This window comes from Bemisia tabaci, chromosome 3 (genome assembly GCF_918797505.1).
Source record: "Bemisia tabaci chromosome 3, PGI_BMITA_v3".
NCBI lineage: Eukaryota > Metazoa > Arthropoda > Insecta > Hemiptera > Aleyrodidae > Bemisia > Bemisia tabaci.
The window spans coordinates 26,143,109-26,158,128 of record NC_092795.1 but is presented as its reverse complement, the minus strand read 5'-3'; the positions used below and the strand labels follow the sequence as shown (position 1 = coordinate 26,158,128).

The window sequence follows — 15,020 nt, the reverse complement described above, 5'->3', positions numbered from 1 at the left end:
GTGTATACGACCCATTTAATGAGTCGAGATGAAATTCGTCGATTCTTTACGACACAAAACGATACATGAAAGAGTCCTGGAAGATTATAGAAAATTTTACGATACCAGAAGGATGTATTCGATAAAATTTTCCACCAACCAGATCCATCACAAACTAAAATACTCATCTCTGGAATTTCACCGTCGGTTCATATCGGTTCATATTGCTGTTTCCCAGACTCGTAAATGAGAAAACTTCCATCGCGCCATTGTAGTATGCAAGACTCAGCGAGCGACTAGAAATTATAGGCGCAGACGTCGCGTTGGATATTCCGTTTTAAATGGCTGAAACGGAGGGAAAGTCCGGAAGTCGAAACGCGAAACCTCAGGAGGGAAGATAAACAGCGGGGGACAGGGTGGACAAAAAAAGTGACAGTCATTCTCTGTGTCGTGGCGGAGCGAGTGGCAGTAACTGTTGGCTCTATTTTACTAACTCACGATAAGTGCACGTTTGAGGGAGGTCGATGTGCATTGGCCCCCTGTGGCCTGAGCGAAGGAGAAAAATTGCGCGCCGGAACCGGAACATACCGAACCGGAAATGCCCATCCCTGGGGGGCCAGCGCTGCCATATTGCACCATCTAACGGGAAACAGGCAGTAGACAAGGCACAAACCGTTGAGATTCGTTCTCAGTTTTCTCTTCGAAATTTTACGTAGAGAATTATTCACATTCCGGAAGGTTCCGAAATCAACTCCTACATAAGATATAAGTATTTACATAACCTACACCACAGAAAAGCTTTGGCTGTGGAAGCCGTGATTACGGGCAGCATAGACATATCGTCCGTTTCGGCCTCAGAGGCCAAAAGTTCCGCAGCTGTAGCGGTCGTTCCTCCTGCCACCGAACCCAGAACGGTTGACACTACGGCTCAAGCACCCAGAAATTTCGTCCTCTGAGCCCGGAACTGACGGTATGTCCTTGAAGCCCGTGAATACGGCTTTCAAAAGCCGAGTTTTTTTCGTGTGTTTTACCTATTATATTAACCTGGCCTGATTTAAACTTTTAATGAAATTGAAAAATACAAATAACGATAATTGTATGTTTTGTGTCCCCGAATATGATGTTTCTTTGATATCTCGCTCAGAAGTTGATTTCCATGCTTACCGTCACTGAAAACACTTTCTACCCAAAATTTGAAAGCTGAAATGCAATTATTTTGAACGTGAGCTATAAGTTGTATACTTTTCTAGTAAGTCGTTAACCAGTCGTACCAGTCGTAAGTAGTAACCCATTTTGGAAAGTTATTTGTGTACCATTTAAATTCATTATGTATTTGCATTTGATGTATCGGCAAGGAAAAATCTCAAAGAGGTCCCAAAACTGTCGTTGACTTTTCAAATTATGACCCTTTAACGCCTCGAAATGGCTCTTTGTTGGTGGGAACCGGAACCCCCCGTTTGAGGTTAAATTAGATGTAAGGAGGAGTTCCAGGGATGATTTTACTATTCTTAATTTTCACTCGATCCCTCTACCCTTACTCCTTCTTCTTTTTCAAGAAGTTTAGAGGGATTTATATAATCCCACCACCCGGGTAGCACAGTGTAATTACAAGTTGAAAAAAATTGCGATTATATAGTAAAACGTTATTGCTGCTGCGTTGAAGTGTTGTGCATGGTACCTATCTACCTGTTTAAAAAAGGACTTTGGCTGAAATTAAAGACAGTAAAATTTCAACAAGTCACCATTTTTATTTGCATTGAACATTTCCCACCTTTTTGATGCACGGAACTCATTTTGATAATCGTTTAGAATTTGCATTGATTGACCAAAATAATGGAATTCAAGACTGAAATTTCAAGGTAAAAAAATGCAACTTATTCATTGCATTAGATTGCAACTGATTCTCAATACGCCTGTGTTTTGTGCTGGTAAGGCAGACTTTCCCGGTGACTTCCACAATGGTGTCACGCAACTGCACCGTATATTTTTATGGTTTTCAGCTTTGCTTGCACGATTAAAGTTGAAACTGGAAATGTAGAAATTTCCCGGAATTCTCGCGACGTGATCAGCCGAACCTCGAATTATTGTTCCATTTTGCTGATCGTGGAGACATAGTTTTGAGCGTAAAAAGCTTGAACTCATCTTGTGAGAAAAGTTTATGATAGAAGTTCGAGACCCTAATTCGGAAAGTTTCGTCTACATGAATGCGTCCATTCGCCTTCATTATAAATCTCCGGGTGGGTTTGTATCATAGCATCCGTGAGTAAGAAGATAATGAATTGACGTCGAAAGTTGCAAAACACGCATTTCGATTCGATATTTCATAATATCCTGCTTACCCTGTTTATCCTGTTCATGTTGAAATATACTGGTTTGATATTTCCTTTTTTTAAACTCATCAATTTATATCATCGTATGAAAGTTTCACAAAATACCTCGCTCAGGATAAAAACAAGAGTCAATGAAAATGACAAGGAACATTCCTCGTCGGTTTTCATTTGACGAAATAACATTTTGAGAGAAATCTATGTAGCGCTTCAAAATAAGATGAGTGTTTTGCAACTTTCTCTGTTGACGCACAAATAGAACTAGATTAACACATCACATAAACTGACCAAATCGAAAAATCGAGATACTTCATGTAGTGTAGTCTCCACCTTATTTCCTAAAATTCCTGCCTCGTGAAAAGATGAGTGGATCTTATTCAGAATCGCTAAAAAAGCAAAGAATCTTATCTTTGCTTTCCCCCCTTTATTTTCCTTCGTAGGAGATGAAAGGGACAGAGCGCATTCAATTTTTTTAAAGAAAATGGTCCTGGTTTCAATGGAATATTCAAGCGTTCAAATGACCATAGGTCCGATGCAATTTTAATTTTCAACATTCTCCATCGAGTTTCTTTTCGAGTTTCTCCTCAACTTTGCTTTCGCGTGTCACGGATGTTGGCAGGATTTCACCTAGAAGTGTCATCGCCTCTAGTTATTGACATGAACTGGATTCTACCGTCCGAACTTTTAATTGATCGGAGTGATGAAATATACATACATGAGCACATTTTTTTTACTCCAAACCAACAGTAACATACGGTTTGCTTGAGGAAATAATCGTATTTATACAAGGAAAATGCCCGACACTCCCCTTTAGTTTCAGAACTACTTCTAAATTCAGGGGTCAAGTGGTAGTGTCCCTGCCTTAAACCGCAGCATTATTTCCAATCAATATCATCAATGCTTCAGAGGATATGAGAGCAAAAAGAGTGACAACCTTTGATAATCCCTTTAATAAGGCATGGCTGATACAACGCTGCCAAATTTAGTCATTAGTTGACTTATTTGTTCAGAAAGTGAGCTCATTTGGAAAGTAAGATGTCTCCCTGGTCGAATCCAGGACAAAATCTAATGCGATATGAAGTGATTGCACTGGTTTTTGAGCTCACACCCAACCAGTCATTGAAGGTCCTATTCATCTTCTTTTCAATAAACCAGCATATCGACGGTGTAAGTCGGCTATCATATAACTCGTTTGCGGTGCCTGAAAATCTCCGCTTCTATGTTATTTTTTTAAAGGAGAACAAATTGACATCATTCCTCGAAGTTTTTGCAGAATTTTCTTCGCACCGAGAAGAAAAATCACGGCAGTTTTGAAGAGTTGCCGTTGAGTAGTTTCCCGTAAAAAAAATAAAGTATGACAGGAAGTCTGCGACGTCGCAAATCGAGCTATGTGATTGCCGATTTACACCGTCGATATGCTCTCAAGCATTCAACTCCTATACCTCTCTTTCCTCTGTTTTACTTCAATTCTCTCTATTCACTCATATATTTTCCAGAAAACTTGCGCATGCAAACAGAATTTCTTTAAATTAACAGACGTGTATAGAAGCGATCATAAGTTTTCCTTCATTTCGGTAGCTATGCAATTTAATCTATACAAGGCAGTCGAAATAATTGAATCGCACCTTTGATTCTAATCCACCTACCTGTGCTTTCAATGAACTTCTCCATCCGCGTTGCTGTTTTTATGGAGGTAACCTTAAGGTTTCCTTCATATCAGTAGGTATGCAATTTTTACTACGAGGAAGTCGGCATAATTGTACCACGCCTTTGACTCTATTTAAATCAGTCCACCAGCGAGCCGATTATTGAAATTGATAGACAAAGCTATAGACAACGAAGACAAAAAAGATATTATGTAGGATCCTATTGGTGAAGGCGTGTGGTTGCACTGGACAAAGGCGGTACGCAATAAACTAACTAACGGCAACTCACGAGAAACCCTACAGTTAGTTAATCATTTTCTCCCTCAGGGCCGTTTGTAAGATCTCTTGTCAACCTCTGGCCATCAAACCAGTGGTCAGACTCTGACCAACAGTCACTGCTAATCAGGCTAACTACTGGTTTGCGAGGGATAACAAAGGCTGACCGGGACTTGACCTGAAGAAAACCGGGAGTCATACACACACACCTACCTCTGGTCAAGCTCTGCTCAGCTCAAACCACCACTTTGACAAGCACCTGACCAGAGGTCTTAAAATCGGCTTTTAGTCTACAGGGACCACCCATTTCAACCAATAGGATCTTTCCATACTCCTTTGCCCATAGCATTGTCTATCAATTTCAACAAACAGCTCTCTAACCTTTTACCGAAACTACTTTTTTTGAAACTGAGGAAGTTCTGATGATATTTGCATCCTCAACACTTGCCTACAGTTCATTTATACCCTCTTTCGACTTATTTTCGTGAAAAATGAGTCTTTAAAACCTCTACTTAGTAAGACCTCGGAAATTCTGAGGACCAAAAAAATAAATACAGAGTTGAGTTTTTCTAGTTCAATTTGATTTTTATCGGTTACAAAGACGTCTTCCTAGTGTAAAATTTCATCCTCTACAAGTCGAGTTCTTTGACATTTTTCTCGTAAACGCACGATTTCAGCGTAAAATCGAGTTTTTTTGTACGAAATCGAGGTCTAAACCAAAATATCATAATTTCATCACAAAATTGACCTTTGGCACCATTTAAAATGGTTGAAATTGGCCCAAATTTTGGCAAACATGTTTTTTTACCAAACGTCATCGATTGCCGCCTGGGGAGCGGAACATTTCAGACTTTCATTTTTTTTGACGCACCCTAATGTTCCCCTTTATTGAAGGTGACCTGGCAACCGAGAGCACCTAAGCAACGATTGAGCGACTGGAGCCGAACCGCGGAAAAAAACGGGGTTTATTAGGTTCCAATCAACCCTCGTGGCCGGCTGGCCGCCCTCCCCCTTCGATTGGGAATGGCCACATTCGGGGACCCCACCGGAGCACCGCCGGCCGGCCCCGCCGAGCGTCCGAGCGACTAACGAGGCCATTGTTACGCGCGGCGAAAATAAATAACCGAATGAGTTGCTGCGAATCCGCGGCCGGGGGAACATAACTTCTACCGCTATGTTTGTATGCTCAGCCGTACCGAAAAAAAACGCCGTATGAACGTGCGAATATTGCCAAATTTCATCTGATATATTTGTATTGCAATTTGCAAAAAGGAGCCACGAGCATTCAGACAGAAAATTCGTGGTTTATCAGAGGAGATTTTGCAACAACCGAGGACACACAGTTTTTCTCCATAGCACGGCTGCCTGCATGACCCTCGGTCATTTCACGAGGATTCAATTCAGTGGTGGGGTGTGAATGATCAATTATCGATATTTCCCCATCTGAAACTATGGTGAGGAATCGATTATTAAGGTGTTCGTTGCAAACACCATGTATAGCGATCTATTTCTATAAGTTTAAATGGCACAGCAACCGATACATCGCAAAGCATGCCACGCCACCGATTCAATTGAGCTTGATCTGCAGTGTTTATCAGGCACCTGCAGAGACCGTGGTGAAAGTTTTCTGTAACCCTGCCGACTAACCGAGCACGGTTGTGCAGTTCAGAAGTTCTAGACAATAGAAATAACTAAAATTTGCGTAGTTTGTTATCTTTGAAAACAATACGTACGTAAAAGCAGGTGAAAATGCAGGAAACAACTCAAAAGTTTGTTCGCAGTCATTGTTGTAGCTTCTACGTTCGGAAATCTGGTTCGAGTGATTTTTAACTTCCGAAAATGAAATAATAGTTTTGAGTTTCTCCAGATGGGAGAACGGATTCTGATTACACTGCTACCACCCCTGTCATTACTGAATACAGCAATTACAACAGAAACGATCATAATGCCAAAAATACTCGAACAGTATTATCAATAGCAACTTGCGATATTGATGAGATTTTTTCGTGAGGGGATGAATCGTGACAGCAGTTTACTAGGTTGCAAACCGGTGTACATTCTTTAGATTTCACTGTGTACATTCGTTAAGAGGCACGTTACAAAATGCACGAGGACTGAATAGTTCGTTCACCGGTTCACTTCAAATTCGCCTTTGCAAGAGGTCCATGGTTGGATTTCTATTATTTGGGTAAAACTGCGAATCGTTTATGTCATCCACGTGTATGGTTCATTCAGTTAATCGTTAATGCCTAATTTTTTTCTCATGTTATGACTTTTTAACTGAGAACTAAATTACTTGTCGTCTTCAAACTTTCTTTGTATGATAATGACCTAATTGGTGATCGAGTTGCTAAAATGATAAAACATTCAAAATCATGAAGAAGCAACTTGTTTTTGCAATTACGCCAACGCTTGAAGTTGAATCTCATGCGGTTAGCGCGTAATTCAAAGTTCCTTCATTTTAGTGGATAGGCAATTTGAGCTCCATAACGTTCAAATAGTCGCATCACATATTACGCGTACAAAATTGAAGGGGCCAGAGTATATCGTTTCGTACAATAACAGAGCGATGGCTACTCTGTAAAAACACGAAACTCAATTACCTTCGTTAGTATACTATACATATTTTTTTCTCATTTTTCGTTTTTCTCCCTTTGAAAATAACAAATGATATGGCTTGATTTTACAGAATAATCGTAATCGTGCATAGCAAAGTTAAAGAAATAATAACGCATTTTCTCAATGAATTTTCCCTGGACTATGAAAAGATTCAAATTTTAAAAATAATCCGTTACCCGAAATAATTGTATCAACTAGCGGACGCGTTTCGTTCCAGCCCGTGGAACATTATCAGCGCGACTGGTTTTGTCCCCTTTACCATCCGCTGACCAGCGGCTCGATGTAACGAATCGATATATAATGACCATGATCGATATAAAGCATTGCTAAGATATAGGGATTTATGGATCAGGATCCTCGTTCCTCCTCTCTACTCGATCCAAAATAGTAAACATAGGATTTTTCATTTCACCCGGGCCCAGGCTCAAGTTAAATGGTTGCTGATACATGAAGACGTTTTTATATATATTTAAATCCCTCTTGGTGGACACCTTTTTACTTCAAGTTTGAGTATTTTTAAGTTTTCTGTTGAGAATTCGACTAATATTTCGGCCGATTCCTGTTTAATGCATCTGAGCTATGACTGAGAATTTTGAGCCAATATTCGTGAAAAGTATTGCGAAGTGTTCGGAATCGAAAGTTTTCAGCCCAATTCTATTTTTTGGTTTGACTGTGGACTAAAAATATTTTTAGCCTCCACCCGAAACTTTGCATTACGGTAGCCTATTTTAATTTGGATCCACCCCTCCGGGGGTCGAGAGTTCCGGGTTGATGCTGAAGTTGAATTGCAGAGCTCCGGCACGTCCGTGCTCGAGCTCCTGGTTCGACGACAATTTATGAAATTTGTCGCTGGAGCTTCCAAGCTCCGTGCCCATCGTCGCCAGATTGTGCTGAAAATCCAGTACTTTTCCGCATTTAACTCAATTCAATACGCTTATATATTTCAATTCACACAATCTGGCAACCCTGTCCGCGACTGAACTCGCAGAAACTCCGTGCAGCACGTGTACGTCACGCGCGCCAACAGGACGCTGAATTTCTGAGCCGTGCATAATCATCCCGCTTTGTCTCACGCTCACACCCAGGCTTGCCAAATTTACAAGGAGTCTGGATTCCCTCCCACTGACGATGGTGTCCAAAGGGAATTTCAGGTCACAATATGGCAATTCAGCCTCCTTTTGTTCTCCAGGGTTGTCGTTTGCTGCAAAGACAATATATTTCAGAAATCCTTACACACTGAAAAAAAACTCTCGGCGTTTTTACCAAGGTCCGTTGGCACCTTTACCATCTCACTTTTTTTTTACCAATTATTGGTAATTTTAACAAGACAGACTGGTAAGCTTACCTAAAAACCGGTATTTTTACTGTTTTTTCAGGTAAGAATACCACTTTTATTGGTAATCAATTCCCGGTAACTTTGCCATTTTATCTCGGTAATTCTACCACAGTCGATAAAAAATATTGGCGTTTTTACCGAGGTCTAGTAAAATTACCGAGAAAGTTCGATAATTTTACCGAGATTTCTCGGTCAAATTACCAATTCCATAAACTGTAATTTTACCAAGAAAAAAACTGGAATAAAATAGAACCCTGAATTCTTGGTAATTTTACCCTTTTCCTAGTAAATACACCGAGATTTTTTTTTCAGTGCAATCTTAACAATGTAATGGGTAAGCAGGGTCACAAGTTTTTGAAAAGTCAGTGGAAACCTAGAAAAAAGTCAGGGAGTTTTACCCAACCCTGAAAAGTTAGGGAATTTGGCTGCAGGACCATAAGTTTTTTTCCTCTCGTCAATAAATTCTGTGGCGTGGCGTGCTTTGCGATATATAGATCGATACGCCACCTAAACCTATGAAAAAAAATCGTTTATTAGGGTGTTCGCAGCGAACACCTTAGTAATCGATTCTTTACCATAGCTTCAAATGGCGAGATATCGATAATCGATCATTCACGCCACGCCACTGATAAATTTGATTACCTATTCTCTCGCCCGAACCCACACACTCCTCAGTCTTAAATTAGAGGTTCTGCCAGTAGGTTCTGAATTTCATATTCGTTTACTTTCAAGAGACTTCGCGTTAATGTTTCCTAAGAAAAGCATACTCATTAAAAAGTATTTATTGAAAAAGACGAATCTTGAGAAGTCATGGAAAAGTCAAATAATGTTATGTTTAAGATCCCTGACGAGTCATGAATAAGTCAGGGCATTTTGAAATCCAAGAAAACTCATCACCCGCAGTTAAATTCGGCGGTCAACGCTTCTTTGCGCTCAATAATGACTGATGAACAACGTGTTGAGCATGCAATCGAATAGAATTCGGCTAATGATGAGAGATGAATGTCGGGCTAAGCACTTCGCCGGGCAATTTTTTGAAAATTAGGTCAGGATTGCTAGACGAATCGCTCAACTCTTCTTCCATGAGTCATCAATAGTATAGACCTTAGTTATCAAGGCTATGATCATTGATCATTAACATGGTGGTTTAAACTTTACAGATTCAAAATCGGAGTTTCGCAAAAAAAAATCCGTATCCGTGCATCATTAACTAAGCTCCTTTCTTAATCGTGCTAAGAAGCTGTCAAGTACACAAAGTACCCCAAAGGAGCCCAAAGTACCATGCAAAAATTTGCTCTCTTATCGCACAGTTACCCCAGACAGGTCTCTTCTATATATTCGCACGGTTTCTTTAATTATTTTGCAACCTTGCGAGACTCGTACATGATGGTCTTGTTAACAATTTGTGAGCATCCAGCCGTAGACATTAACGAATATTCTCAGGAGATTTCAAACAACAGCTCAGCGACAAGCCTAGTCATCTTCTGTCCTCATTTTGCCGCCCTGCTTTGGTTTAAATCAACGGGCGGTTTAGATCCTCCACTATTCCCCCTGCAACTGAAGCTGAGCAAGGCTTTAGATTAAAGTGCATTGTATGTGTATGGAGTCGAAATTCTCATTCAGAGTTTTTCTCAATAGAGAGGTAGACGCTGCACTATATTTTAAGTATTTTAAGTCAACAATTTGGAGGCGTTTAAACGATTGCCACGAAATAGTGAAAATACCGATTATATTATTTCGGTATGAGGTTTAGTAGTGAGAATTATATGTTGGGAGCAAAGTAAAAATACTTTCTGTCAACATCGTATCTCATTTAAAGAGGACTAACATGATTTATTTTTCATTGATTATATTATTGTGATGTACCTACTTTAAGATTGTAATAGAAATAATTTGATCATTATAATGGTTTGCGAGATGCAAAATGTTCTATGATTAACTGATCACTCTATTCTCAAAAAAAGGAACCTCGGCTGTTTAATAATTTAACAAGTATTCTGCATATAAATATGTGTGAGATAATTACGTGTTTAGTGACTAAATCGCCTTAATAATAAAACAGTCACATTCATATAAAGAAACACAACATGTTTTCACTGCTACACTGACGCTTTGGAACAACTTAATGTCGTGAGGTCAGCGAGGAACTCAAAGTTCCTTCAATTTAGTGGATAGGCAATTTGAGCTCCGGAACGTTAAAATAGTTGTATCACGTATTGCACGTGAAATATTGAAGGGGCTGGCCGGTTGATGTGTAATTTAACGCGGCAGCAAAAGACACAAACAAATGGGATCGGTTCAGACGTAACCAGTGACGTACGGATGCACTAATCGATGTATCGAATTCCTAGACATTTTAGTTGCTCATTCTAAAAGAGGATTCCATGCACATTAATAATCCACTTCTCATTTCGTATACGTTTTACAAAAATGTTCAATAACAGCTCATATCTGAAAACACGTATCTCAAAATTCGACGCCAAAAATAGGCGCTCGTATTCGATTTTTCAAGAAAAAAACAAATTGTCATTATTTTTCTAAATGTTCGTTAGTTTGTCTTTACTCTGTCAATATTATTTTATTTAAATTTTGAGCCGCAATATTTATTGGTTTTTCTTTGAAAAAAAAAAGAAAAAAAAAAAAAAATATGAATAGAGATATTGGAATGCTATAACTGAGTTACGTGTTTTCATCACTTAGCCACCAACATGCTCTACGTTTATTTGTTCTAAAATGTTTCTGTTTTTTTTTTTTTTGTTGCAGAAAATTGAGAAGCCATTCCTAGAGGCAGTGAAAATGACGCTAGGCGACAGGTACACGGAAAACGTGGAGAACATTTATCAAATAACAATTAAGCTCATCATCGAAACCCTGGTCAAAGGGTACGGCACGTGAGGTGAAAGCAGGTTAGTTGCATTTCTTATCCATTGAAAATAAAAGGGTATACTTTCTTAGGAGCAATTACATTATGTGTGACCGTCCGATCCATGGAAAAGGGACCCGAACTCTAGTCTGACAGACTCGGGTCTTGGGCCCGTAACTTCTGTCAGACGAAGACCCATACGATATTGGGGAAGGGTGAACAAAAGAAGAAGGAGAGAAGATCAAAGGAGCAGAGAAATACAACACTATATCATAATAGAATAGAAACAAGCAGGAGAAGGAGGAGAAGAAAAATATAATGAAGGATAAGAAGGAGGAGGAGAGGAAGGAAAAGAAAAGACTGAAAAAAGAGAAATAGAAAGGGAAGAAGGAGGAGCGGAGGAAGAAAGATAGGAAGTAGTAGAAGAAGAAGAAGAAAAAGAGGAAAAAGAAAAGTGAGGAGGAAAAGTGGAAGATGAAAGAAAGGAAGAAGAGGTAAAACGGAATAAAGAAAGCTGGAAGAAAAAGAAAAGGGAAGAAAGAGAAGCGGAGGAAGAAAGAGAGGAGGTATAGTAGAAGAAGAAGGAGAGGAAGGAGAAGAAGAGGAGGAAGGAAAGTGAGGAGGAAAAGTAGGAGATAAAAGAAAGGAAGAAGAGGAAAAACAGAATGAGAGAAACAGGAAGGAAAAGAAAGAGAAGGAGAAGAGGATGAAGAGAAAGAAAAAAGGGAAGAAAGAGAAAGAAAAACAAGCAGGAAGCTCCAACGCATTGGCGTCGGAGAGCGGCTCTGGGGGCAGTAGTTGTAGTCAAGAATGAGGGCCTAGACACATTTTGTCATTGATGTACAATCCGACAACTGTCGATTCATGTTTTGTAACTTAGCAGATTTACGTAGCCGGTGTATAAATGTGTATTGGGCTTTGATATGGCGAATACATGGCATTATCACTTGTTGTATACTTTTAATTTTGAAAGCTCTTTGGAGGTCCGCTTCCTAAAAAATCTCTGGTTGATAAGTCGTTTAGCGAGGCTGCAAAAAATTTGCATTTTTATATCTGAAAGTGTAGGTATTGGTTTTTTGTATAATTGTTTTTTTGGATTGCTGGAAAAGTAACGCATACTTCTATAATTTAGGACTGAGTCAGGGAAATATAAGGTTCGTTAAATAGTAAATATTCCTAGTACCGTGTGACACTATTGTTAACGAAAAGTTTTTGCAACTTGTCAAAGAGGTTGTTGAATGATCTTCGAATAACTTTTGATGAGCTAGAGGTAATGGTTCTATCTGCAGCTCGTGGACTTCTGTACGATATTGTCCAGAATCATCTGAATTTTCAAAAAGTGTCCGCTTGTTCGATACCCAATTTGCTCATTCATGCATACAAGGAGAAGCGCATGAAAGCTTTAGCAGACATTTTGGAGATGAATCAAGAATTAGATGAAGAATTTATGACTTAAATCACGGCACCTTAATCACGGGATGACCTTAATTACGGCAACTATTTATTGTCCATGAGATGCAGATGGTTCCATTTCCCTAGCTCATCAAAAGGTATTCGAAGATCAATTTCATCAGCCACCCGTACGAACCACGTTTCTAGTGACCCGTACTTGCTTCGCACGTATGAAACATACAATCAGAGAAAACAGAATTCATCTTACAATAATCAATAATCAGTAGGACATGAATCGTTGCGATGTATAATACGACATTATAATGCGGCATTACTATTGTAATTCATTTTAATGGATTAGGGGCATTATAAATCATTATTGCCACGTCGGAATGAAATGTTGTAGACTGAATTGAAAAGCATGTTGGCAAAATTTATTATAAAAATAGTATAACATGTAGGTACATAACATAAAGGTAATACAAATTAAATGATTAGAGCGTGTATATTTCATTACATTATAGGTATATTACAATCATTTTTGTCATTGTTGGAAATTTTGATAGTTTGAATTGATGTTGATAGTTGATAGTTTGAGAGTTGAAAATTTGGTTATTTTATTTAGTTAAGGTGATTCGATAGACGCCATATTTTGTGTCAGAATGGCATGCGACATATCCCATCAATTGGTTCCATTTTTTCATTTACTCATCATTTTTCTCCAATTTTAAGTTTCGCAATTCTGTTTTCAGGAGACTAAAGCACTCACTTATCAATTTGTATATTTATATTGAGTTAAGGGTAGAGACGTATTCCTCACCGGAATTGAGGAATGGAGGTGTTACAGTAAGTCCGGCATTAGGTTCCATTTCGACATCAGCGACGATCAACGCTACGATACTGGAAGCCAGTCTTCCGATATTAAATCCCTAGCGGGGAAGAAAAAAAATGCCTAGATTTCGCTAAAAATCCCTAAATCCCCAGATTTGCTCAAATATACTTAAAAAATCCCTAGATTTTGCAAAAAGCGCCATTTTTAACGAAGAATCATGATGTCATTCGATGTAGCGATTTGCAATATTTAAATCTGATTGGCTCGTTTGAATTTTGGCGCTCTCTGAAAGCAGTGCTAATCCAGACCAATAAAATGAAAGAATATTAGTTGATTTCTTATTATTAACAGGTTGAATGCAGTTGAATGTCAAGTACATCGAAGGACGCAATCGTTTTAATTTCCGGCTTATTTGCGGGGAAAATAGTGTTGCCAAAAAGGCCTACAAAATATAGATGAAAAAATGTTTTCGATTGTCGAAGCTAGAATTGAGGTTAAAAAGTTGATTTTTGGTAACTTTACCTCATCAAAAAAAAATCCCTAGATTTCCTGAAAAATCCCTAAATCCCTGGAAATTCCGGAAAATCCCTAAATCTAGGGATAAACCCTTAGACATCGGATGGCTGTTGGAAGCATTAGAGTCAACATTTGAAACGCTGCTGCAGAATTTGCCGGGAGTATAATCGAGTGTTGAAAGTCAGTAGAATTGAACAATGTAATAATTGCTTTCCGAAATAAGCGTTATAATAAAAAAACCACGAATCTGAACTGTTAATACTGGAACACACCTTCTGTAAATGTACCTTGCGAGAGATAAGTAAAAAAATAGATGTACTGGAGGAGAAGTGCTTCTCCACAGAGTTTGAAGAAGGAAAAAAAATGCCCAAATTTACTTACTTCAGCATTTTCGGCAAAATCACTGCAATTTCCGAACCTTTTTCTGGCCAGGGGCCAAAATTAAATGATTATGAAGGGCCACTTAGATGTTGTAGATAAAAATAGGACTGTTGAAAAAGTCGCCGTTTTCAATAAATATGTTCCCGGAATGGAAAAAACAGCTCACAAATAAAAGCAAATTGCCATAGAAACTTCTTCACGAAATCACACACACAACGAAGAACGAGGCGCTACAGACGAGTCCGTCCAGGACAAGTTAAAAAATTCCCATGAACCGAGTGCCGTAGGTTAAGGGCCCGTTCGCCAAAACTAATCGGAACTGTATGAATGAATTGCTCCTTTTAAAAATCAAAACAATATCGAATTGCGATATATTACACAGTTAAGATAGGGCTATGTCCTGTCGTAAGCGGCGACATACAGTCGATATCATTTCAATAATCGCCCCAATGGCCACGATAGTTGTTAGACGTTTACGGTTTCCCTGGTAACCTTTGTTTGCTATCAGCTGATATCGAGTAATTAACTAGGAAGCTCCAACCCAGTGGTTAAAGCTTCCTTAACCGCGAAAACTTTAAAATTCAAATTTTCAAATTTTGAACGTAAAGTACATTTTTTCCATCACGAGATAAAAGCACAAACAAGTTTTGAATTATTGACTGTATCACCATGATTCCAAAAATACAATACACAACATAGCATTGACTAACAATAAAACAGTATGCAATAAAATAAAGTCATGACAAGGAACATAGCCGAAAATGGCGCCGATTCCCATCAACCAACGCGCGGTCTCTACAATGTAACATGCTGCATTGATACTCCCCAGCTGGGACCGTCCGGAATAGCAGCT

The 15,020-nt window shown here is 38.9% G+C and overlaps 1 protein-coding gene across 1 annotated transcript in view; it reads left to right on the top strand.

Annotated features, from left to right (window-relative positions):
• Window positions 1–15,020, top strand: part of LOC109031160 (neuroglobin) — a 175,394-nt gene that overhangs the window by 141,808 nt on the left and 18,566 nt on the right. The window contains exon 3 of the mRNA XM_019042516.2: window positions 10,947–11,089. Coding sequence (XP_018898061.1) covers window positions 10,947–11,078 — 132 coding nt within the window. The 3' untranslated portion in view covers window positions 11,079–11,089. The remainder of the gene's footprint in view (window positions 1–10,946; window positions 11,090–15,020) is intronic.